Source organism: Microcaecilia unicolor, chromosome 7 (genome assembly GCF_901765095.1).
Source record: "Microcaecilia unicolor chromosome 7, aMicUni1.1, whole genome shotgun sequence".
NCBI lineage: Eukaryota > Metazoa > Chordata > Amphibia > Gymnophiona > Siphonopidae > Microcaecilia > Microcaecilia unicolor.
This window is the reverse complement of record NC_044037.1, coordinates 56,851,919-56,878,305: the sequence shown is the minus strand read 5'-3', so window position 1 is coordinate 56,878,305 and position 26,387 is coordinate 56,851,919. Positions and strand designations below refer to the sequence as shown.

Below are 26,387 nucleotides of genomic sequence, written 5' to 3'. Positions count from 1 at the left end.
CTACTGAACCTCACCTGTGTGGGCTTTGCCTCTTCCAAGATGGCTGCCGCCTCTTCGTCTCTGCCAGTATCCAAGATGGCCCCCGCTGTTACTTTCTATGGGATGCCTGCTCTGAGTGTCAAGCCTCTGTTTGGTTGCAAGGTGATTGCTGCACCTGTGGCTCTGGTGTTGATGGGCTTTATTAGTCACCTGAAGACTACAGTGCTGGCCTTTGTATCTACTAACCTCTACTCACCTCATCTAATCTCATGCAAAGGTCCTGGAGTATAGAGTGCTGTACCCGGTGTCAGTGTTTGCTCTGTGTGAGTGTTCTATGTTTGTTTGACTAGCTAGCTTAGGCACCGTGTAGCTTATAGCCTGTGTATAGCTTTGCTAGTGTTCTATGTTTGTTTGACTAGCTAGCTTAGGCACCGTGTAGCTTATAGCCTGTGTATAGCTTTGCTAGTGTTTTATGTTTGTTTGACTAGATAGCTTAGGCACCGTCTGGCTTGTTGCCTGTGCCTAGCTCTTCTAGTTCTCTGTGTTTGTTTCCAAGGTATGACTAGTTAGCTAAGGCACCGTCTGGCTTGTTGCCTGTGCTTAGCTCCACTAGTTCTCTATGTTTGTTTCCAAGGTTTGACTAGTTAGCTTAGGCACCGTCTGGCTTGTTGCCTGTGCATAGCTCTGCTAGTTCCCCGTGATTGTTCCCCATGCCAGCTAGCTGTCCGGTTAGCTATTTCCAAGACTATGTTTGTTCCTCGTGTCAGCTAGCCGTCCTGCTAAGCTATTTCCAAGACCATGTTTGTTCCTCGTGTCAGCTAGCCGTCCTGCTAGCCCTTTCCAAGTCTGTGTTTGTTTCTAGTGTTAGACTAGCCGCCTTGCTAGCCACGATTCCAAGACTGTGTTTGTTCTTAGTGTAGACTAGCCAGCTTAGGCCCCGCTGGCTTGTAGCCTGTGTCAAGCCTTGCTAGTCTTCTGCGTTTGGGTCCAGGGCATGACTTGTTAGCTGGGGCACAGCTTAGCTGTTAGCTGGTGTATAGCCTTCCAAGTCTCCTGAGTTTGCTCTGTGTATGTTCCTGTGTATGACTGGGTTGCCCGGGTACAGTGTCCCTATGAGCCTGGGTCCAGCTTACTAGTCATTGTGTTGAATCCTGCTGACTGCCAGAACCCGGATAGTTCCTGCTTGGCTGCCTTGCCTTCGCCTAGGTGCCAGGGGGCACTCCTGGATCTTCATTCCTGCGGTTCCTGTAAGTCCTACCGGCTGCCAGAACCTGAGGGCTCAACCCGAGGGAGAAGGCAGCCAAGTGTAGGTGAAGCCTAGGTCCAGGGTGTTCCAGTTCCGCGGGTCCCGCTCCAGTGTGTTCCAGTCCAGCGGGTTTCACTCCTGTACGTTTCAGTCCAGTGGGGCCACTCCAGTGTGTCCAGTCCAGTGGGCCCCACTCCAGTGCGCACCAGTCCGGTGCGTTCCAGTTCCGAGTGTTCCGGTGTAGTACTCCAGTCCGGAGTTCCGGTCCAGTCTTTTCTCTTTTCTACCTGGAAGGTGATTTTGCCTTAAGGACTCACAAACCCCGCGCTCCCGGGGAAGAAGCCTGAAGGTATGCCAAGGTCCTCGAGAGCGCGGCGAGCGCGTGAGGCGCGACAGTTACCTCATACAAACATACACTAATGCACATTATTTACCATTGGTCTCATCTTATACTGTTGCAGCATAGTTCAAGGTTATATGTTGAGCAGCTCACCTTTGCTCTATCTCTCAACAGTTGTATTGCAAATACAGCACAATCTCCATCTAATAGTTATTTATGTTATACCACCTCACCCAAGCTACCCCAAATAGGCTGAGTCAATTTGGTTTAACCATCCCCCCCCCCCACCCCAGCATGCACCCTACTTTTCTCAGGGAATTCTAAATCATAGCTTTAGGCACATAAAGATGGAAAAACACAGACTGCCTCAATCTTTCTGGACTGATCATGGTGAAAGAGCTACCTATGCCACTGTCAGAGAATGGTCCTGATGGGGGCATGAATCAGGTTTGGTCCAAGAGTTTATAACAAGAGTTCTAACCATTATCAGAACCTGAAGCAGGTGGATGGGCTCACTGCTCTTATAATGGTTCAGACAATCTTTGGGTTTTCTAAAACCTGTCAGCAGAAATCTCTAATTATATAATTGCATTCTGTTCAGCTTACGATGGTCAAGTTTCTAGCATGGCTACTGTTACTTTAAATGCTATTGTTCTCTTTTGGGAATAGAATTCAACTGCAGCCATGTAGGCATGCATCCAGGCTGCTTTATTAACTCCAATCAACAATTCCCTTCCATGCCAGGTTTGTCACATAACATTACTAGCATTTCAGTTCACAATGCACAAGATATAAAAGGGGAAACTAAAGAAAGCAAACAGTTTACTTTCTTTAGTGTCCCCTGTTATATCTTGTGCATTTAAATTTAGTTCTTAGCAGCAAAAGAAATTGCTTTTCCAGCTCTGTGTGTGTATGTGTGTGTAGGGAGGGTGGGGGTGGGTGGAGGAGGACAGGAGGAAAGAGATGCAGTCACACTCACAGCCTGTGACTGCATCTCTCTTCTCCCCATCCTCCTCCCCTCCCCCCACACCACTACTACTTATCATTTCTATAGCGCTACTAGAATTATGGCACCCATGTGGCTTTCACATATAGGTGACCTCATCAAATTATCCTCTACCAGGGTAATTATATAATGTGGGTGCTTACAGTTAGGCGCCATATAGAGTACGTGTAATTCATTAGCGTACTGGCATATAGGCACGTGTGTGCACATAAATGCATATGTGCTGAATTTAATTTTAGGCACTCTTCTATAAATATGTGTGTATCTTGCATAACACACATTTGCAGGTGGGTGTACACATTGTCACCATGTGGACAGAGTGTGGATAGAACTTTCACGTGCGTATCACTGAAACAGATGTACGCATTTGCACCAGCTGTATGGTCAGCATTAGTATGTGTGCCTATGTGCATATGCATATATATACACTCAGGGGCTCAAGTTTCCCTGGGGACATCCTCGCAGGACGGCTCCAGCAAGGGGCGGGGAAACCCGTATTATCGAAACAAGATGGGTGTCCATCTTTCGTTTCGATAATATGGTCGGGGATGCCCAAATCTTGACATTTAGGTTGTCCTTAGAGATGGTCGTCCCTAGACTTGGTCATTTCTGATTTTCAGCGATAATGGAAACCAAGGACGCCCATCCCAGCCCTTTGTTCATGGGAGGAGCTAGCATTTATAGTGCCCTGGTCCCCCTGACATGCCAGGACACCAACCGGGCATCCTAGGGGGGCACTGCAGTGGACTTCAGAAATTGCTCCCAGGTACATAGCTCCCTTACCTTCAGTCAGATGCACTAACTGAACGGAAAAAGCCCTTCTCTTACCGATCCCTTAGCGATTCGGAAAGGAACGGGCATGCATGAAGGAAATCTCATGCAAATGAGCTGCTCGCTGTTCGCTCATTTGCACGCGATTTCCTTCCTAGGGAGGGGAAGCCAGTGCAGAGCGTGTGTGTTTGTGTGTGTGTGTGTGTGTGTGTTGTTCAGGACATCCAAAATGTTTGAAAGAAGGATGCCCACGCCTTTGCTATGCCTCCGCTGACACACACACCTCCCCTCCCAGGGACCTGCATACTGCTGCGATGGACCTGAGTATGACATTTCAGGCTGGCATAAAAAGTTTTTAAAGTTATTTTTTGAGGGTGGGAGGAGGTTAGTGACCACTGGGGGAGTTAGGGGAGGTCATCCCCAATTCCCTCCAGTGGTCACCTGGTCAGTTCGGGCACCTTTTTGAGGCTTGGTCATAAGAAAAAATGGACCAAGTAAAGTCAGCCAAGTGCTCGTCAGGGACGCCCTTTCGCCCTTCTTTTTTCCATTATTGCTCAATGACGTCCATCTGTTAGGCATGCCTCGGTCCCGCCTTCGCTACACCTCTGACACGCCCCCGGGAACTTTGGTCATCCCCTCGACAGGAAGCAATTGAGGACGCCCAAAATTGGCTTTTGATTATACCGATTTGGGCGACCCTGAGAGAAGGACGCCCTTCTCTTTCGAAAATAAGCCTGTCAGTCACACTAGTATCCTATAAAGGAAAGCAGGCACCCTCTAGATACTTAAATATAGGTGCATTTTTATAGAATTACCCCATAAATAGCCAGATGATATCCATAGAAAAAGGTTTGAGATAAAGGTAGGCAAAAATTTGGCAATATTCAGTCACTGCCCAGATAATTATGGGGTTAATATTTAGTTTGGTTTAATCAGACAGGAGAGACTCCTGACCATTTAAACCATGCTATTTGGCCTGGGGGCAGATATACAGTAACATTTAACAGGAGAGAGCAGCTGAATTTCTGCTCTAACCACTGCACATTCTCTGGTTACTGCTGTGGGGCGGTTCGAGGCCAGAGTCAAGGTGGACCCTGAAGTATTCAAGCACTGCCAATATTCAGTGACAGTGCCTGAATAACTATCCGGGCAAATAGGGCCACAAAAATAGCAGTAACCACACAAATAGCTAATAAATTATCAACGTTACTGTCAGATTACTTTTGGACTTCTTTGCAAATATTACATCTCAGCAGGATTACTGTGAATAGCTGAATACTTTAAAGATGGTGCTGTAGATTGCCAATGCCATGAAGGAGACAGTTTCTGCTCATTGAACTAGTAGAGGCTTGGAATGATACAGAGGAAGTGTTATTAGACCTGTATGCTTGGGGAGGGCGAGGCTAGATAACTGCATCATCTACAGATTGGGAAAACCCTTGCAGGCTTAAAAGGAGGCCCATAGTGCCCCTGCTTTGGACCTTCTCAAGTTACTGTCACAATGGCAGTGAGAGGGGCTGGGTCGGGTTCTGACTGGACTGGAACCTTAGGTGCTATGGAAAACAAGTCAGGCCAACAGCAACAGACTAATAGTAACAATATAACATCTGAGTTGTCCACTGAGCTCTTCTTACCTGGAGGGCAAGAGGCTTCCACCTCACGTTCTTTAGCAGTGCAGGGGCAGATGCCAGAGTATTCTGAGGACGTTTTTTCAAGGTTAAGATCACTCCATTTGGATCTTCCCGCAATGCATTTACTAGGTTCTTTAACTGCCAGCCAACCTACGAAGAAATCCCCCAGTGAAACTTTGAAAGACTTCAACTTATAAGTTACACATGAGTTTTACTTTGGCAGAAAAAAATAATGCTGTTGGTATCTTTGCTAATAGTCATGAAATGCTCCTAAAATGCACCTAAAATTATGCATGAACTAGACGTTTTGTTGGACAGTGGTACAAAGGCATCATTTCCTCTTCCCTCCAGACAAACTCAATTATTTTTTTAATCTATACCATTCCACAGAGTTATCATTATGCAGCACTGTAGGATTAAGACGTAGAGCTACGGAATAATAATTATAAAACGCATTCTCAGTACTATTGTGGAAGCTGTTAATTTCTGTTCTGGAAGTCTTGTAGGTTAATGGTACTGTAGTGTCTTGAAGGTCTTAATTAAAGGTGAACAATCATTTATTTCAGACATGATCATTAACACTGCTGTGGAGAGCCAGGCTTTTAGAAATTCAGAACAATTTTAATACCATCATTAAAAGAGAAGTACTAGTTTTCAAGATACAACTAAACATACGTGTCATTTATGCTGTTACAACCCAGAAATAGACTGAAAGTTCACAATTTGTTTAAATACTTTAATTTATCCATAATGATGAATGGGCTTCATCGCATTTGCTGCACCAGAATCGCTAGCACAGCTTTTTAAAAGGAGCCCTATATGACTAAAGGCCTAACATAGCTGTTTGCTGATGATATTCAATATTTATTGGTTGTAACAGCTTTTATTGGACCAACAGAACAATAATCTGTTGATACTGTTGCACACAGGCTCTCCTGTTTCTTTTTCAGATGGAAATTTTGTGGTTTGGAAACCAATACAAAAAAAAAGGCTGTGAACGTAAAACAAAAATGTTTATCTTTGCTTTACATGTATTTTTGTTGTTGTTTCACTCATTTTCAGTTTATTGTTTTTTCACGTGTGTTGTTTCAGATGGGAAATGACATACAAGGCGGAAAAAAGGTCATCATTTTTGGTTATTTAAACACGGCAGCACATATCTAATGTACAACTGCATCCTTTGACAACATAGCCTACAAGGAACGGAAGACATATGTGAGTACTAGACCTCTGCACCACAGAATCTAGTGCAGCGTTTTCCCGTAGTTGCATATAGATGGCTCTGCAAAATGTATGTAAAGATAAATAGGTCAATATTCAGCCACGGTGTTCCACATGTTTAGGTGCAATGTTGAAAACAAACATGTAACTTCAGCAATGCTATGGGGGGAACTGGGTGCCTCCATTTAGATGCCTTCAGGGTATGGAGTAGGAGCCTAGGCGCTTAGGTTATATTACAGAATATTAGTGTAACAAGGATCGATGCACCTAACACTTAAGCATCTGCATTTATGCTCAGCCATAGAGCTGGCAGGAGTGCCTAAATATGTAGGAGGTACCTATGGTAACATAGTAAATGATGGCAGATAAAGACCTGCATAGTCCATCCATTCTGCCCAACAAGGTGGCCAGAGTTCAATCTGGTACTCTGCACAGGTTCCACTTCTTCATGATTTAACACTAGTATATTTAATCTCTCTTTCCCCCTATCAGTTCTGGGGCACAGACCCTTGAAGGCTGCCCAGCACTAGTTCTACTTCTCAGTTACTGGAGTTGCCATTGAAACCCACTCCAGTCATGATCCTGATCTGTTTTTGCCATTTACGGGACCTAGCCCATAGAAGTCTGCCTAGCATTGGTCATACTTCCCAACCTCTGAAGCTGCAGTCAAAGCTCACTCTAGTTATAAGATCATTTAAGTTTTTCTTTAATTCAATTCCATCCTTTTTCTATATAATGTTCCCCTGTGTTTATCCCATGCATTCTTGAATTCTGTCACCATTTTTGTCTTCTCAACCTCCCGTGGGAGGGCATTCCAGGAATCCACCACACTTTCTGTGAAAAAGTATTTCCTGACATTGCTCCTAAGTCTCCCACCCTGCATCTCCAACTCATGATCTCTAGTTCTGCCGCTTCCCTGTCTCTGAAAAACATTAGTTTGTATATTAATACCTTTTAAATATTTAAACACCTTTATCATATCTTCCCATCACTCTTTTGCTCTAGGGGTATACATGTTGAAGTCTTCAAGTCTCTTCTCATACATCTTTTGGCACAAGCACCTTATTTTTGTTGCCTTCCTCTGAACTGCCTCAAGGCTTTGGATGTTCTTAATGAGATACAGCCTCCAATATTGAACACAGTATTCCAAAGGGAGCCTCAGCCACTGATACTATTATCTCAAAGTCCCTCTCCTGGTCTGTGCTTATCAGCCTTTCACTGCCTAGCAAATACATCTCTTTTGGGTTTCTACACCCCATGTGCATCACTCTACACTTCTTTGCATTAATTTTTAACTGCCAAACATTAGTCCAGTCTTCTAATCTTTTTAGATAAGAACATAGGAATAGCCATACTGGGGCAGACCGATGGTCCATCTCGCCCAGTATCCTGCTTCCAGCAGTGGCCAATCTAGATCACAAGTACCTGGCAGAATCCCAAATCATAGCAAGACTCCATGCTACCAATCCCAGGGACAGCAGTGGCTATCCCCATTTCTAACTCAATAGCAGACTAAGGACTTTTCCTTCAGGAACTTGTTGAAACCTTTTTTAATACCAGATACGCTAACCTCTGTAACCATATCTTCTGGTAATGAGTTCCAAAGCTTAACTATTCATTGAGTGAAAAAATATTTCCTTCTATTCATTTTAAAAGTATTATCATGTAACTTCATTGAGTTTCCCTTAATCTCAGTACTTTTTGAAAGAATAAACAATCGGTTCACATTTACTCATGCTACACCACTCAGGATTTTGTAGACCTCTATCATATCCCCCCTCAGCCATCTTTTTTCCATGCTGAAAAAGCCCTAACCTTCTCGTGCTGTCCACTCCCTCCAGGATGTCCACTCAGTTGCAAATCTTCATGTCATTTGCAAAAAGGCAAACTTTCCTTTCTAACCCTTCAGCAATGTCACTTACAAAGATGTTGAATAGAATTGACCCCAATACAGTGGTGTGCTGTAGCTGGCTCGCAGCGGTTCGCCAAAGCCGTTTATTATTTTTTAAAGAATTTTGGGAAACTTTAACAACCGGCTCCCAAAATGTGGGCTGGGGTGGCTCAGGTCCCTTCCTGGCAGTGTCAGCTCCAGCTGCTTTGTGGCTGGACGTCTCACTTAGACCCTCGTGGCAAAACAAAAAACAGCATGAAATCATGCGCGGGGCAGTAGCCCTGAGCAAGCCATTGCCAGCTCCCTTCCTCCTCCCTCTCCAAAACAGGAACATACTGAGGGGAGGGAGCAAGAAGGAAGCTGGCAGCTGCAAGCGCAGGGCTATGGCCCTGCACACGGTTTCATGCTGTTTTTTGTTTTGCCCGCCGCCAGCGTGAGGAACGCAGCTCGTGGTTCCTGCTTCAGACCACTGCAGTACCAGCCCGGGAGGAGAAAGGAAGCTGGCAGCAACTGCAGCCAAAGGAGGTTAGATTGAGAACAGGAGACACTTGAAGTCAAGATTCCACGGAGGTTGCAATTATGCACTAAACAATTTTAACATATAATTACAGAACAGTGATTAGGCACACCACTGCTATTTATGTATGTAAGTGTTCACTTATGTGTGTAAATTGTAGTATTCCATACAGCTAAATATGGAAATGGTGATTGCATTTAGGTGACCTGTCATAGAATGAGGGGTAGAGTGCCAATGAAAATCCACGGATAGGAAACTTACATGTTTAATGGTTGTTAAATGCATAAGTCCCTTTCACCAAAAGATATTCTGAAACATATATATGTTTAGCTATATTTAGTGGTCATGTTTTGGGCTAGATCAGAAAGTAATGTTTGTAGATTAGCTTTTCATGTCTACAAATGTAATTTTCCTGAAATTCTGAAGGTAATTTCTCTCTGAATTGTGGAGCAAAATCCACAGTTAAAAAATAGCCACAGACTTGCTTGATTCAAGTTTTACACAGTGATTGTCCTTTCCATAAAGAGGGATATGTGGACTGGATCAAACTGAACCACTAATCAGTCTGACCATAAATCCCCTCTCTTCAGGTTCATGTCATCAGTTAGAAAAACTGGCCACAGGCACGTGGTGAAACATTGGGCATCTCCAAAAAATGATTTGTCATTTATAAACAAGTGGAATGTGATGAGTATTTGCAGGTCAAGAAAGTTCTGTTTGTATAAGAAACATATAAAGTCCCTTTTAATGCAGGCATTTGTCTAAGGATACAGTATATATGAACAATATTTTACAGTCAGAACTAATCCAACCATCTTTCCAGGACATCTGTGCTTAAACATGACTTAAAAAAAACCCAGAACACTCCTTTCAGAATCTCCTTGTCCCCCTTGATATAGTCTAAAACTGTCAAGTTGGTAGGACACTAAACTGAAAAGTTTCTGGGGGGGGGGGGGGGGGGGGAGAGACTGGACACACTCAGATATGGCAATCTAATAAGCTTTCTTTGTCTTCAGAAATCAAAACATATATAGAATTGCTACATTCCACAGGGTAACTGATGTCAAAACCTTGTCACACAATGAGGTGCTAAACACACACACACACACACACACACACACACACACACACACACACACACACATAAAAGCATTGCACATAAATTGTGTTTATCTCTCTCCCTCTTGCTGTCATCAGATAAGAACCTGGTAAACAAAAGAGAAAAAAATTGCCTTGTCCCAGTCAAGGACATTGTCACATTTCACAAAGTATCATGTGGCTGAGGAGAAAGTGAGCTCACTGCTTAAAGATAAGCTGGAAGAAACTGCATGTCAAAGTCATGCCACTGGAACTGTGGACTGGCAGAAAATGTATTTTGCTCTGTAGCTCTTTGAAGAACGCCATCTTCATTTACTCTATTGGATTAGACTAAACGTTAGGGTTTTAGAAGATTCTAAAGCAAAGATTTTCTTTTTCACTGCTCGGAATCGTTTGTTACACCAAAATAAAGTGAACCACAGTTATCAAAGGTTTTCCTTATTTTGGGGAAAATACGTTATACTTAAGACCAGTTTTCTGCAGCATCTCTGCAGAAGATTCTGGGGAGAAGTTATTGATGTGGGCTAATGCTGCGACATGTTATTTTACTGTTAACCCCAGTTATTAGCAACTAGGTCTGACTGCTTAAAAATGGAACCTGTGCTAAATACACAAGTTAGTGGTAAAATAACACATTTTAACAGTAGCCAGATTGAAAAGTACGCTCCTCAATGGCAGTTGTGTGGTACCATTTACATAGAACTTGATTTTAATAAAGCTTAGCTTGATTGAATATATATCATTTTTATTGAATATATACCATTAAAAAAATAGCCCTGTAAAATAAAATAGTTTGTCAATTTGTAGTACGAAAAACATTTCAATTTTCTTTCAAATTATTGCTGTGTGTTCTTCAATTTTCTTGCTTCTCTTACTTCTCATTTACCCTCTAAGTCAAACCTGTTTCTTTCTCTAACGATATCATCTTTTCTGTTTAGCTGCTTCCTCCTTACTAGGGATGGATTGGGCAATCAGGCAGATGGGCATGCCTCAGTGGGCTGCTTAGGCAGGCTGCTAGTGATATAGAGGATGTAGTGCTAAAATATGACTAGTAATTTTAAATTTCTAACAAAGTAAAGCAGGAAGAGCTGCTCTGAGCTGTGTTAAGTATGTCCCTGCAACAGCAGCCAGAGCTAGAGGGAGCCCTAGAGACTGGCTCTGCCTCTGCTACTGTCAGTCACTATGACCTCTATTTGAAATGCACCTCTACAAGTAAATAGCAGAATTTAAAATTTGTCAATCACATACATGTGTATACAGCAGTTTTAGAAAGCTATTTACATGTGGAGATCCACATTGTCTACAGATTTCAAGGGGGAAGGTTTGGGTAGGACTAAAATCTAAGCATGTATTCCCCATTTCACACAGGGATGTGTGTGTGTGTGTGGGGGGGGGGGGGGGGGGAGGGAAAGTTCCATGTTGGCTTTTATACTTCCTCAATGAAATGGTATAGTTTTTAAAAAGTGGTAGTTTTGGCTAGGACGTTACACAAGGGATTATGGGAGTCATTCTCACTAATCCCCCATTGGTTATTTCTGTCTCCAAATTAAAAAATAAATCAAAATTGCAGCCACATTATTCATTTATTTATTTTAAAATGTCCGTAAACTACATATACAGAAAACAGTTGTTTCAAAGAGGTTTCCAAAAACAGATACATAAAAAAAATCACAATCACTATAAAATACATTACACAAATGACCAAACTTACCACCCACCCACCCACCATCCCCTGGATTCTATAAAGGTAGCTGAAATTTGTGTGTCAAATATTGGGCGTGATGGCTATGGTTGTCAGATTGAAATGCATATGTGACATAATTCCTTAGTGAGGCAATTAACACCAATTACTGGCATCAATTGACAATTAATTGGCTTTAAAGATCTTTCCAGCATTTAACGTTCAGTGCCATTCACTGAATCCAGCCCTATCTCCAAAAACTTTGCCTCCCCCCGCCAAAGTACTAAAAAGCATGGCTCTTTTCTACATTGTGACGCACATGGTTATGGATTTGACATGCTGCCTTTCTATGGTACAACCAAATCAGTTAATAAATCCCAGTAAATAAATAAATAAATTTAGAATGTGGAATCAGCATGGGCAAGAGCGACGGGATCACTCCAGTCTGGACTAGGCTACTAGACCACCAAAAATTGCTTTTAAAATTGTCTTTTTTGGGTAATTTTATAAGGACCTGCCTAATTCATAGGTGTTAAGAACATGTAAATATTGGTACTCTAGCTATTTACGTGTGTAGGTTACCACTTATGTGCATACATAAACTTTATAAAATACCAGCTAGCTTGAAAGTTCATTAATAATTTGTATTTTTACTATTGGCATGCACAGGGGCAGACTAGGGGCGGAGCATGGGGAAAGTCTGAATTTAAACATGCATAAATTATAAAATTCCTTAATGGATGCATGTGTTTGTAGATGGTATGTGCTTATACAGGCCCTCAAACTAGTTTAAGTGGTAGCACCTACATGTAGATGTGCTCTTTTGCACCTTATGCGAGTATTTTATAAAATCAAGTAGGGGCGTATTTGACTTTATAAAATAGGCACACAACCTCATTATTTTTAATAACTTAATAAAAGAAACATCGCTGTTGTGTCCAAACTGTTAAAATCTCCTTAATGGAAGATTTGAATGTCCTGTAAGATCTCATGAGGCGGGACTGTCACAGCATCTCTAGGAGGAGAGTTGTAGTCCAGGACATTGAATATCTTAGCCCTGGGTTCATCCTCCACTTCCAAAGGAATTGGGATGGCACCTATCATCTCCTTCACAAAAGAGAGGAAGGAAAGACTCTAGTGGAAGAGACTTCCTCCTTTCCTGTGGAGGGGAGGGATCAGATGTGATGCTATAGGACTCCTCCTCCGAGAAGTACCTTGAATCCTCTGAGTACTATGAGCGCTCCTCATTGGTGTCAGCCAAGATCTCCTCATGAGAGTGCTAAGACTGAGCCCGCCTTGACGAAAAGGTACCATGACCTCGAGGGGGACGTCGAGGTGTTGGTTCTGGCTTCAAGTCTGGCAAAGCTTCCTCCACCGACATCAAGGGTGTGCTAATATGGGTGGCAATCGGCGCCGAAACCGCAAACGTCATCAAGGTCAGAGACCGCATCGCAGGCTGGTGGCTATGCAGGGCTCAAGAGGCATGGCTGGTGCAAGCATCCCAGATGCCTATGCACTCTGAAAGAACCTCACGAAAAGACTCATGGAACAAGGCTTGGAGGTGCTCATCAAGGGCTGATATCGGGAGAGGCTGGGGTGCCAGTGTAGAAGCAGGCTGTTAAATCTGTGGGGTTGAAGTGGGTGCCTGGTGCTGGCTGTGAGGAGACCCATGCATTGGCACCTCCTGTATGGACAGGGAGCGGACCTCCTGTCGCCGATGCTTCTTGGGGTCTGGGGAAACTCTTGTTGCTCCTGGCACCATGCGTCAAGGGGGATCAATGCCGATGCTTCTTCCGATGCCTGGCATCGATGTTCCCTGGTGCTGAAAAGGATGACGTCAAGTACTCACATTGCCTTTGGGTCAGATCCGATGCCTATCAGTCCCGGGGGGCCTGTATAGAGGCCAGGGTCGACGCAGCTGGAGACCCACTGAATACACAGTCACTCCCATGGTCTTGCAGCCATATGGACTAATGTACCTTATGCTGATTCAATACCTGAGTACGATCTCGATGCTGAAGACACTGATGCTGACACCTGCATCAAGACTTCAGACCTGGCTCCAAAAATCTTTTCTCTCTGAGCTTCTATGGCCAACTGTGTTCTCTTCTTCATTCAAAGACAGAGAATACAGTTTGCAGGGGTATGATCAGGCCCCAAACACTACAGACACCAAGAATGGGTGTCTATCCTGCTTATTTTCGAAGGAGAAGGCCGGCCATCTTCCGACACAAATCGTGAGATGGCTGGCCTTCTCCTAAAGCCGGCCAAATTGGTATAATCGAAAGCTGATTTTGGCCGGCTTCAACTGCTTTCCGTCGCAGGGCTGGCCAAAGTTAAAGGGGGCGTTTCGGCAGGGTACGAAAGGCGGGACAGGGGGTGGTTACGAGATGGCCAGCTTTGGCTGATAATGGAAAAAAGAAGGCCGACTCTGATGAGCACTTGGCCGGCTTCACTTGGTCCATTTATTTTTAGGACCAAGCCTCCAAAACGTGCCCCAACTGACCAAATGACCACTGGAGGGAATCGGGGATGACCTCCCCTTACTCCCCCAGTAGTCACCACCCCCCTCCCACCCAAAAAAAAATTAAAAATCATTTTTTTGCCAGCCTCTATGCCAGCCTCAAATGTCATACCCAGCTCCATGACAGCAGTATGCAGGTCCCTGGAGCAGTTTTTAGTGGGTGCAGTACACTTCAGGCAGGTGGACCCAGGCCCATCCCCCCCTACCTGTTACACTTGTGGTGATAAATGGGAGCCCTCCAACCCCCCCCCCCCCCAAACCCACTGTACCCACATGTAGGTGCCCTCCTCCATCTCTAAGGGCTATGATAGTGGTGTACAGTTGTGGGGAGTGGGTTTTGGGGGGGATTTGGGGGGCTCAGCACACAAGGTAAGGGAAGTATGCACCTGGGATCAATTTTTGAAGTCCACTGCAGTGCCCCCTAGGGTGCCTGGTTGGTGTCCTGGCATGTGAGGGGGACCAGTGCACTACAAATGCTGGCTCCTCCCACGACCAAATGCCTTGGATTTGGCCGGGTTTGAGATGGCCGGCATTAGTTTCCATTATCGCTGAAAACCAATGCCGGCCATCTCTAAAGCTGGCCCAAATGTTGAGATTTGGCCGGCTCCGATCGTATTATCGAAACGAAAGATGGCCGGCTATCTTGTTTTGATAATACGGTCAGGACGCTGCTTTACGGGGCCGGCCTTGAAGATGGCCGCCCTTATAGATGGCTGGCCCCATTCGATTATGCCCTTCCATGTGAGACAGTGCTCTAATATTCAGACCAATAAAGTTGAATGCTGTCTTCTGCATCATGGCCACAACTGAACCAAATGCAAGTCTTGCAGCAGCTCTTGCATCTGGTCTGTGCACCAGGGCTCTGATTGGATCTTTGGATTGAGGAGTATCAGGAAAGAACATGATAAGGAGAGCTTCTCATGTTGGTGGAGGAGATGCTTGGCTGTGGATATAAAATAAGGAAAGTTTTATAAGTGCAATGTCCAGATAAAAACCAGCCTTGTAGATACCATCTGCAAATCCAAGAGATCAAGCATATGGCCTTTTTCCAGCTTTTACTGAAAGGATCCTGCAATAATATTGCTACCGCTTGTGTTATAAATTAATTATACAGGAAAGAAATACCTATTTCCTGATTTTTACAGGCAGATATAATTTTAGGTTACAAGAATATCTGAAGTTGCACTAAGTGCTTCTATATGAGAACAATGAATAATTAATTTGAAGTGATAAATTATTCTAGGAAAAAAAACATTAAAAAGGTTAGGAATTCATGTTATTAAGGTATCATAAAAATGCCCATAAAGGATCTCACTTGTGGAATGAAGAAAAGCTGTTGGCAACCTCAATGTTTTGCATGCAGCTTTAGCAAAAGAATATCTTCTGAACTGAAAGGACAGTAATTTTGAAGACTTGACAATCCCAGATGAGCACTTCTGCTCAAGAAAGGCTAACAGTCAAACAATTTTGAGGAGCTAGTGTCATTTCAAAGACAAGTGCTCCAGAAAAGATTTGACTCATCAGGGGGATGTTCAAAAGTAATATTTTTCAAACCTGCACTGCAAGAACCCACAAATGCACAGTTTTCTGACTATTTAAAACGGATCGTTTTTCCCAAAGACATATCCCCCCGTTTACTAAGTCACATTAGCGGCTGCCAGTGTGCTAATCGCTGTCTGGCTTTGTAAATGGGGGGGGGGGGGGGGATAGGAAAGGCAATTTTTAAACATAATTTCCCTGGGTAAAACAGTGCCTTATTTGTGGAAATGGGCCACACTACGCACATACAGCCACTTGTCCCTAGATTTTATATAAGGCGACTAAGTTTGCACGTACAAATCAGAGCACATAGCTGATTTGCACATGTTTGACTTAATAGATTAATGATCCAATCAACGCCAATAGGTGTCCTTTTACTAAGGTGCACCAAAAAGTGGCCTGTGCTGGTGTAGACACATGTATTGGATGCATGCAGGTCCATTTTTCGGGGCACCTGCAAAAAAGGCCTATGGTGTCTTAATCAGAGGTATGGGGATTTATACCAGGGTTCAGCTGGTGTAAATCCTCGTGTCCAAATTTGGGCTGTTTTTAGAATAGCACTTAGCATGCATTTTTTTTGGCTCCCATTTTACAGAATGGAGGGGTCCTTTTACTAAAGTGCACCAAACAAAATGGGCTGCAGTAGTGTAGGCACGTGTTTTGGGTGCACACAGCTCCATTTTCAGCATGCCTGTAAAAAAGGACTTTTTAAACGAAAATGGACATACGGCAAAATAAAAATTGGTGCACATCCATTTTGGGTCTGAGACCTTACCACCAGCCATTGACTTAGCGGTAAGGTCTCAAGCGTTAACTGTGCGGTAATCGTCTACGTGCGTAGAATGACGATTACTGCCCAGTTTCTACCGTGCGCCAGAAAATAAAAATGATTTTCCGGTGCACGTAACAGATGCACGTCAAAAATGAAATTACTGCAAGGGTCGCGCGGTAGCTGGGTGGTAACTTCAAATAGACGTATGTTGGGCACGTCTAGGCACCTAAGGGCTTAGTAAAAGGGCCCCTGAGTCCTAAATGCCTATTTTGAAGCTATTTTATAAAGTCACATAGATGCTTATGTGTCTTTAAGAATTACTAGGGGCAATATGGTAGAAATTGCACCTATGTATGAGCATAAGAATAGTCATACTGGGTCAGACCTATGGTCTATCTAGCCCAGTACCTTGTTTTAAACAGTGACCAATCCAGGTCACAAGTACCTAGCAGAAACCTAATTAGTAGCAGCATTCCATACTGCCAATCCTAGGGCAAGCAGTAGATTCCCCCATGTCTATTTCAATAACAGTCTATAGACTTCTTCCAGAAACTTGTCCAAATCTTTTTTTAAACCCAGATATGCTGCCAACGAGATCCAGAGCTTAACTATTCTTTGAGTGAAAAAATATTTCCTCCTACTTATTTTAGAAGTATTTCCAAGTAATTTCAATGAGTGTCCGTCCCCTGGTTGTTGTACTTTTTGAAAGAATGAAAATTCTATTCACTTTTACCTGTTCTACACCAATCAGGATTTTGTAGACCTCAATCATACCCTCCCTCAGTCGTCTCTTTTCCAAGCTGAAGAGACCTAACCTCTTTAGCCTTTCTTCACATGAGATGCTTTCCATCCCCTTTATCATTTTGGTTGCTCTTCTTTGAAGCTGTAGATGTTTATACCTGCTCTGGCGCAGGCACAAACGCTTATGCATAGAGTACATGTCGATAAAAGTATGCACTTTCTTGGCCATGTGCATACTTTTAAATGCACAATCCTTGGGCTAATTTTATAAAAGCCTTTTTACACATGTAGTATGATCTTTCTGAAAAATCTGTTCTAAAAATACCCTCATAATACTTTGTTAAAGCAAATTCATCTTCATCCTTGGCCACAGTAGAGGTGGAGATTTGGGGGAGGGGTGGGGCATTGGGACAGTAATCACTCAATAATGACCCACAATGTTAATATTTTAGAATCTTAAACGGGAGCTACAGCTCCCAACAGATGCAAAACATTACAACCGAATTTTAAGAACTTGCTAAAACCTATTTTTTGGAAAGATTCTTCCTTTTCTTCTGTAGTCCTTTCATTCTGCCTTATCATTCTTTTAACATTTGCTCAGAAATAAAGCAAACAGAAATAAGTAGCCTACAAAGAACAATTTTGGTCTCTAGACCCTTGGCATGTCAGCTTCCAACCTACATCCTATTAGTTCAAAAGCCCTTGAGTTACAAATTAAAGCTGTTGCTCATGATTTACCTCTGCCCACATTACTAGCGGTATTGATTACATAGGAGTTCACTGAGCTGTAACCAACAAATTATTCTGCTCCACTAATGGAAATGATGGCAATTATAACGATGATATTGATTCATGCCAACTTATGACATCTGAGACACAAATAAAGTATTCCATATGGCCCAAACAAAGAGATTTCCATCTCATCTAATTTCTAGTGACAATTTTTTTTTTGCCCTTTAGAGTAGTCAATGCTCAAAAAAAAATCCTTTGCTCTGTAGCAACTGCAGAGCTACTTTTGTGGAGATTCATAGATAAGCATCCTATAAAGTTATAGACAAGTATGGTAATATTAAAGAAACAGATAGCCTAGCTGCAAATACTGTCAGTAATTCTCTCCATGTCCCTCATCCTCTTTCTAACTCCTGACACGTACAGACCAGGATTTTTTATTTATTTTTTTCATTTTGTCATCATTTGGAAGTATCATCACTATAATATGATTTGTAGACATGATATCTTATAATTCTGGGTGCTTACAACTTCTGAATTCCTGAGGGAAAACTTGAGCTCACTGCTGACAACCACAGACATACAGGATAATGACTTGTGTGGTAAATTTTGTTGCAGTAAAATATCACATTTTACCACAGATTAGTAACTATTCTTTCAAACCAACAAATGAATTCCAGAAAGCACCACGTTATGGGATAGGTACGTCTCAACTTCTGCTGCATCTATACATGATGAATTCTTCTCAGGTATAAGGCTCTGTCCCATTATGACAGTACTTATGTACTTATACCCAGTAACAAGAACAGGATGAACTGCATGAGGAACAGAACAAAACCACACAAATCAATAAATATGGACATTGTAAATTTTATATGTCTCTTTAAGAAGACACTATAATAAAGTATAAAAATTCCGAATAGTCTAAAGATCTGTAACCCCCTTTTACCGTACTGCAACTGGGAACACTCCCCTGATCCTACTAGAGTGTGAGGTTGCTAAATAAGGGAGTGCAGTTTAAAAAAAAAAAAAAAGACCTCCCACCCTATACTTTTCTCAAACTCCCTCCACCCCCAATCCCCTTCTCCATTTTTTTCCAGCTTCACCCCCTAGCAGGAGGAATGAGGTAGCCATTTTGATGCTAGGAATCACCAGGGCAGAAGTGTTGAGGGCCTGCTCCTGCCTCCTACACTACTCACCAGGGTGACCCCGATAGGTGCTGGGGGATTGCAGATGGATGTAGTTTGAGAAAGGAATTGGGGATAGGGAATAGTTTGAAAAGGGAATTGGAGATGGAGGTGTGAGATCTGGGTGGGGAGGGAGTGTGTGTGTATATCCTATATAATAAAACTCACCCTCAACGTTCTGAGGACACTGACGTCAGTGTCACTTCCTGCGGGCACTTCCTTCGGGTTCGAAGGGTTCGTGGTGGTGAAGCCACCGAAATCACTGTGTCTGGGCCCCGCCCTCGCATCAAATGTGATGACGTTGAGGGCGGAGTAATGGCGTCAAAGATCGAGGACGGAGCAATGGCGTCAGTGGATGAAGGTGGCATGCGTTGACGAGGTGCGGAGCAATGGCGGTGAGTGGCTTCACAACGTCGAAGGGGTGGGTAGGGAGGGGGGGGGGGGGTCGGCAGGAAAACCTTGCTAGCGCCCGTTTCATTTGCTCCAGAAACGGGCATGTTTTACTAGTATATATATATTTCCTTTTTTTTAAACTCCACTGTTACTCTTAAGTTGCATTTGATGAATAATGCAGCTTGTAAAGTTTCATGAAAGATGTTATTAATTTTGCATAATAATTAGCAACTTTGCTTGCTCTGCCGATCATTATTTGTTAATGTGTGTTCCAGTGTAAAATTATTATTATTATTTGTTACATTTGTATCCCACATTTTCCCACCTTGTTGCAGGCTTAATGTGGCTTACATATAATTGTTAACGGCGTTAGCTGATTCCGGTCTGAACAAATACATGGTATGAATGAATACAAAGTGATATTGTGGTAGAATGAAGTACATATATGGTAGGTACAACTGGGGGGAACTTAGGGAGGGAAAGGGGGAAGAAGAGTCAGGTAATGTCTGTTATGTTCTTTGGTTACTTTGTGTCGCAAGTGTCCAGGTATTTTTATGTTGTGCATTAAGGGCAACTAACACATGTGTTTGCCAATTAATGAACATTATTTGGTCAAACATATGTTATTCCCTTAGTGCATTTTATTAACTTTCTCTCTTCATTGGCCAGTGGTCTTCACTACTTTGTCCTATCTATAGATCTAGGGGTGTGCATCCAGAAAATTTACATTTCCTGTCATTTCTCATATTGTTTCCAGGAATGGAGAAATTAGGTCTTACTTGATAATTTTCTTTCCATTAGTCCTTCCCACTATTCCAGAACCTGTGGGTTAGTTGTGTCCATCAACCAGCAGGTGAAGATAGAGAACTGAAAACTGAACACTGAAAACTTAGCTGAGACATCTTTCTCTTGGCATCTAGTCCAGCTCCTCAGTATTTATGTAGATAAACAGTAAGGATAAACTCAGAATAAACCCAACAACTTTATCTAACTCACCAGATGAGCAAACACGTGTGGACCTCTCTCATCTCTGGACAACTTGTATAGAACAGATATGCAAGAAGTATCATGCAAGATGACAATCATTATTTGACCCATTACTTCACACCAACTAAACATCTTAGAAACCTCGGGTAGATCTCTGGAATAGTAAGGTAAGGCCTAATTTCTCCTTCCATTACGTAGCTTCCCACTATTCCAAAATCTGTGGGATGTTTCAAATCAATTGCTAGAGTGGGTGGAATCCTGGCACCGCTGCCCTGAGGACCAAAGCCCCAAAACTGGCTTCCAAATGTGCCACAACATCCGCCCTGTAGTGCTTGCAAATATCCGCCAGAGACAGTAAGATAGTCTCCGCTCAGGATGTCACTGTATGCCTCATAGAATATGCCCACAAGGCCTGAGGAATCTGCTTCCTTGCAAGCAAATAAGCTGATGCAATAGTCTCCTTCGGCCATATAATTGTTTCAAATTTTAAGTTAGCCATATCCTTGTCACATATAGAAAAATCAACTTGAGGATTTTTTTTTCAGATTAATCTCCACATTTTTCAATTTATGGCAAAGTGCTATTATCTTTAACTTAAAACATTAATTTTAATAGTAGACATTTTAATCACTTTATCTACTGCATCTTAACACTGATCTATATGTTTCTCAAATGTCGTTAGTTGAAGATCCATGTTGAAGATCCATTTTGACTAGGGCTAAAGCTTCCAATCTAGGTCAACAGAATGCTCCTTGCTTCTTTCCAAAATCTAAGTTCAGTTTAGAATGTAGAATTTATTATTTCTAATTTGCCATTATCCAGGGCAGAATACAAGATATGCATATATAGAATCTAAACAACACACACAAAACAATAATAAAAACAGTATACTACAGACTCAGTGTGGTATTCAATCTGTCTACATCAGTCTTTCAAGAATCATTTTCATAAGCCTTAAATAGCAAAAGGTCTTTTATGCATTTCTTAAAAGGTAAGCAAGGAGACTATGATAAAATGAGAAGAACGGTTAAAAAAAACTTAAGGGGGCAACTGAGAGGGTAAAAACTGTACAACAGTCATGGACGCTGTTCAAAAATACCACCCTGGAGGCCCAGGCCAAACATATTCCGCGAATTAGAAAAGAAAGACGGAAGTCCAAAAGACAGCCGGCGTAGTTGAAAAGTGAGGTGAAGGAAGCTATTAGGGCTAAAAGAAACGCCTTCAGAAAATGGAAGAAGGAACCGTCTGAAAATAACAAGAAGCAGCACAAGGAGTGTCAAAGCAAATGCAAGGCACAGATAAAGAAGGCCAAAAGGGATTACGAAAAAAAGATAGCATTAGAGGCAAAAAAACATAGCAAAAATTTTTTTCAGTATATTAAAAGCAGGAAGCCAGCAAAAGAATCGGTTGGGCTGCTGGATGACCGAGGGGTAAAAGGGGTGATCAAGGAAGATAAAGATGTAGCAGAGAAATTGAATGAATTTTTTGCTTCGGTCTTCACTGAGAAAGATTTGGGTGGGATACCGGTGTCGGAAATGGTATTTCAAGTGGACGAGTCAGAGAAACTTACTGACTTCATGGTAAACCTGGAGGACGTAATGGGGCAGTTCAGCAAACTGAAGAGTAGCAAATCTCCTGGGCCGGATGGTATTCATCCTAGAGTACTGATAGAACTGAAAAATGAGCTTGCGGAGCTACTGTTAGTGATATGCAATTTATCCTTAAAATTGAGCATGGTACTGAAAGATTGGAGGGTGGCCAATGTAATGCCGATTTTTAAAAAAGGTTCCAGGGGAGATCTGGGAAATTATAGACCGGTGAGTCTGACGTTGGTGCCAGGGAAAATGGTAGAGGCTATTTTCAAAAACAAAATTACAGAGCACATCCAAGGACACAGATTACTGAGACCAAGTCAGCACGGCTTTTGTGTGGGGAAATCTTGCCTGACCAATTTACTTCAATTCTTTGAAGGAGTAAACAAACATGTGGACAAAGGGGAGCCGGTTGATATCGTGTATCTGGATTTTCAAAAGGCGTTTGACAAGGTACCTCATGAAAGGCTACAGAGGAAATTGGAGGTTGATGGGATAGGAGGAAATGTCCTATTGTGGATTAAAAACTGGTTGAAGGACAGGAAACAGAGAGTGGGGTTAAATGGGCAGTATTCACAATGGAGAAGGGTAGTTAGTGGGGTTCCTCAGGGGTCTGGGCTAGGACCGTTGCTCTTTAATATATTTATAAATTATTTAGAGATGGGAGTAACTAGCGAGGTAATTAAATTTGCTGATGACACAATTTAAAGTTATTCAAAGTCGTTAACTCACGACAGGATTGTGAAAAATTACAGAAGGACCTTACAAGACTGGGAGACTGGGAGACTGGGTGGCTAAATGGCAGATGACGTTTAATGTGAGCAAGTGCAAGGTGATGCATGTGGGAAAAAAAGAACCCGAATTATAGCTACGTCATGCAAGGTTCCACGTTAGGAGTTACGGACCAAGAAAGGGATCTGGGTGTTATCGTCGATAATACACTGAAACCTTCTGCTCAGTGTGCTGCTGCGGCTAGGAAAGCGAATAGAATGTTGGGAATTATTAGGAAAGGTATGGAAAACAGGCGTGAGGATGTTATAATGCCATTGTATCGCTCCATGGTGCGACCGCACCTTGAGTATTGTGTTCAATTCTGGTCACCGCATCTCAAAAAAGATATAGTAGAATTGGAAAAGGTGCAGCGAAGGACGACTAAAATGATAGCAGGGATGGGACAACTTCCCTATGAAGAAAGACTAAGGAGGCTAGGGCTTTTCAGCTTGGAGAAGAGACGGCTGAGGGGAGACATGATAGAGGTATATAAAATAATGAGTGGAGTGGAACAGGTGGATGTGAAGCGTCTGTTCACGCTGTCCAAAAATACTAGGACTAGGGGGCATGCGATGAAACTACAGTGTAGTAAATTTAAAACAAATCTGAGAAACGTTTTCTTCACCCAACGCATAATTAAACTCTGGAATTCGTTGCTGGAGAACGTGGTGAAGGCGGTTAGCTTAGCAGAGTTTAAAAAGGGGTTAGACGGTTTCCTAAAGAACAAGTCCATAAACCACTACTAAATGGACTTGGGAAATATCCACAATTCCAGGAATAACATGTATAGAATTTAACTGTATAGTGCTTCGCCCCATTTGTACAATCTAGAGATCTGACATGATTGGCATCCTTCATTGAGAAACAAAACAAAGAGCATTTTATAATCCTATTGAAGATCAGTTTGACTATCACTCACATGAGCAGCTATAACATGAATGCGTAGCAGAATATGTGACATGACAACCAATGATCAGTTACATATTTACAGTGATCAGCACTGTATATTCAATCTCATATCCAATCAAACCTCAAAATAACCAAAAATTTTCAGCTTATTAAAACGCAAGGAACATCAGTAGTTTAAGAACATCTTCAGCGGTACTGTTGTAATAGTAATATTACATCCTGTATTCACAATCTTAATTCTACTCTCTTAAATCCATTAGGCCATGAGAGAAGTTGTCTATCAAACAGTAAAATGATGAAGTTTCAAAACACTTCAAAACAAACATCATTTAATTTTGGAAAAGAGCCATGACTATATTTATGAAACATTTGGAAATGGCATGCTAAGATTTGGCAGAACCTCTACTTTCTAATTTCTCACATGTACCTGAGCGTCTGGAAAAATCTTTCTCACCTCAGACCCAGGATTAGCTTATGGTTTACATGAGCTGTTGACATATTCATTTATCAAATCAGAAAGCAGTTTCTCAAAAGGGCAGACATTTTCTCAAAGATTTGCTATGGATGTGGATTTCCAGCTTTTCAAATTTATTTATTTTCACACTACTTCATGTTACAACAGAAGTGTAAAGAAAAATTAGAGGTAGAATAAAGTTTCATTCTACTTTATTAAGAAAAATTAAAGCTTTCCATCAATCCTGTTGTTTGTTTGTTTGTTTATTTATTTATTTGGATTTTGCTCACACCTTTTTCAGTAGTAGCTCAAGGTGGGTTACATTCAGGTATACTGGATATTTCTCTGTCCCAGGAAGGCTCACAATCTAAGTTTGTACCTGAGGCAATGGAGGGTTAAGTGACTTGCTCAAGATCACAAGGAGCAGCACTGTTTGTATTTGCACTGTAACAGTAGACTCTTGTGTATGTAGCCTGCCTCTGCTTCTTGCTAAGGGGCTGAGGGTACACCTGCACAAAAGAAATGTTACTTAAAGTAGGGGGAAAATGTAATTAAACAGAGCAGAACAGGTCAAGGACAGAAATAAAAGGTGACTGGTGGATACGGGGATACAAAGCTCAGGGCCTAAACTACAGTAAATTGCAGACATGAAACTTGAAAAGGAGAAAAAGTAATATTTTAACATAAAAATCCACCTCTATTAGTGATCCCCCATAATAAAATATATACAATCCTTTCCTCAGGCAAAGAACAGACAAGATAAGAATTTACGCTGGGTGTTTGAAAGTTCTTAGACTCGGAGTCCTTCTTTATGATCCTCTCCTCCTTGTTCATCCTTCCCAAATGGTTCCCAGGAGGGTACTTTTCTCTCCATTCTCTCTCCCAACCTTTCTCCTCTGCCTTGGTGAATGCTCTCCTTGGAGATGCAAACCTCTCTTTGGAAAGTTACTGGTGCTTGAGGTGTGAATAGTACTCTGTATGCTTAAAATATCAGTCCTCTCCCTGATGGCCCTCTAATCAACAGGGGTTTACCTTCAGTACAGAGAAAGAAAGAACAAGTGAGTCTATGAATGCAATGGTAGAAACCTAGAAACCACAGTTACTAGGCTAGTGAAGTAATTAGCTCTGTTGACTGAGTGATTGTGCCTGGGTGCCAGGTCCCTTCTTCCACAGCTCTGACTTCTCAGAAGGCTCTCAGGAGGTACAGCAGGTATACACCTGAGAGTCAGATTACTCATGCATGTATGGAGAGGGACCTTTTACTTGTCCTCCTGCACCAACAAAGTTATGGATGATTACCTTTCTCTCGGTACACCATCTTCGCAGACTTATTTGGTCTGCTAATATCCTCTTACTGTACAGCTCTCTGCTTTCTCAGACCTGGCTGGCTTGGGGGGTGTTGCCCCATTGCAGTTAGTGTCTGAGTGCTGGGCCCCAGTTGTGGGTAACATCAGCCTCTCCTACTTCCCCAGACTCCTAAGAAGGAAGACCCTGAACACTGACTCAGCAGGCCTTATATACTCCTCTTGTCCTAGGACTGCCAGGGAAAGCTATTTCCCGTTACACCACACCTAGCAGTAGAGACTCTAGACCTCTCCTCACTAAGCTATAGAGGGCACATTTGAGGCCTCTGATACTTGTGATAAAGATCTGACCACTTAAGCTAGTGTTACATCTAATCAGTGTCCATATGGTAGCCACACCCACAGTAGCCACACCCTTTATACCAGCCATGGCACATATATTATTTATTTATTACATTTGTACCCCGTGCTTTCCTGCTCATCGCAGGCTCAATGTGGCTAACATAGTAACAAAAGAATATAATCTATAGTAACAGAATCAACAAAGGGGGTATGTGATAGGAGAAATGAACAAGGGGTAAATGGGATAGAAGAGGTATGAGAAAAAGGATAGGGATAGGTAAGGCGGTGGAGCGATTAAGGAGAAGATGGGAAGAGCATGGAGGGTAGGTAAGAAGGTTGGTAGGAGATATTTTCTGAGTCATTGTAGTTAAAGGTTATTTGAACAAGTAGATAGATGGTTTGCTTATGTTTGTTTATGATAGGCCAAGTCACTTGGGTAAACCTGTTTGAATAGATGGGTTTTCAATAGTTTCCTAAAGGGAAGATATTCATTAATTGACCGAATGTATCTAGGTAGAGCATTCCAAAGTTGGGATCCCAGGAAGGGGAAGTTAGATGCATGGTAGGTTTTGCAGTTGGGAAGCTATATAAACAGGTATCATTGAAAATACTATACCAGTATAGCAGAAAAAAATAACTTGTGATTTGTTTTCATTATAAATAATTTCTGTAAGCTGTTACAGTTCCAGTATACCCAGTGCAAAAAAAGACAGATGTAGATTTGGACATATTCTAAACACTAAAATGAAAATAAAATGATTT

The 26,387-nt window shown here is 42.3% G+C and overlaps 1 protein-coding gene across 1 annotated transcript in view; it reads right to left on the bottom strand.

The window, feature by feature from the left end:
- Positions 1-26,387, bottom strand: part of LOC115474248 (connector enhancer of kinase suppressor of ras 2-like) — a 768,489-nt gene that overhangs the window by 251,956 nt on the left and 490,146 nt on the right. Inside the window, exon 9 of the mRNA XM_030209634.1 lies at positions 4,977-5,123. Coding sequence (XP_030065494.1) covers positions 4,977-5,123 — 147 coding nt within the window. The remainder of the gene's footprint in view (positions 1-4,976; positions 5,124-26,387) is intronic.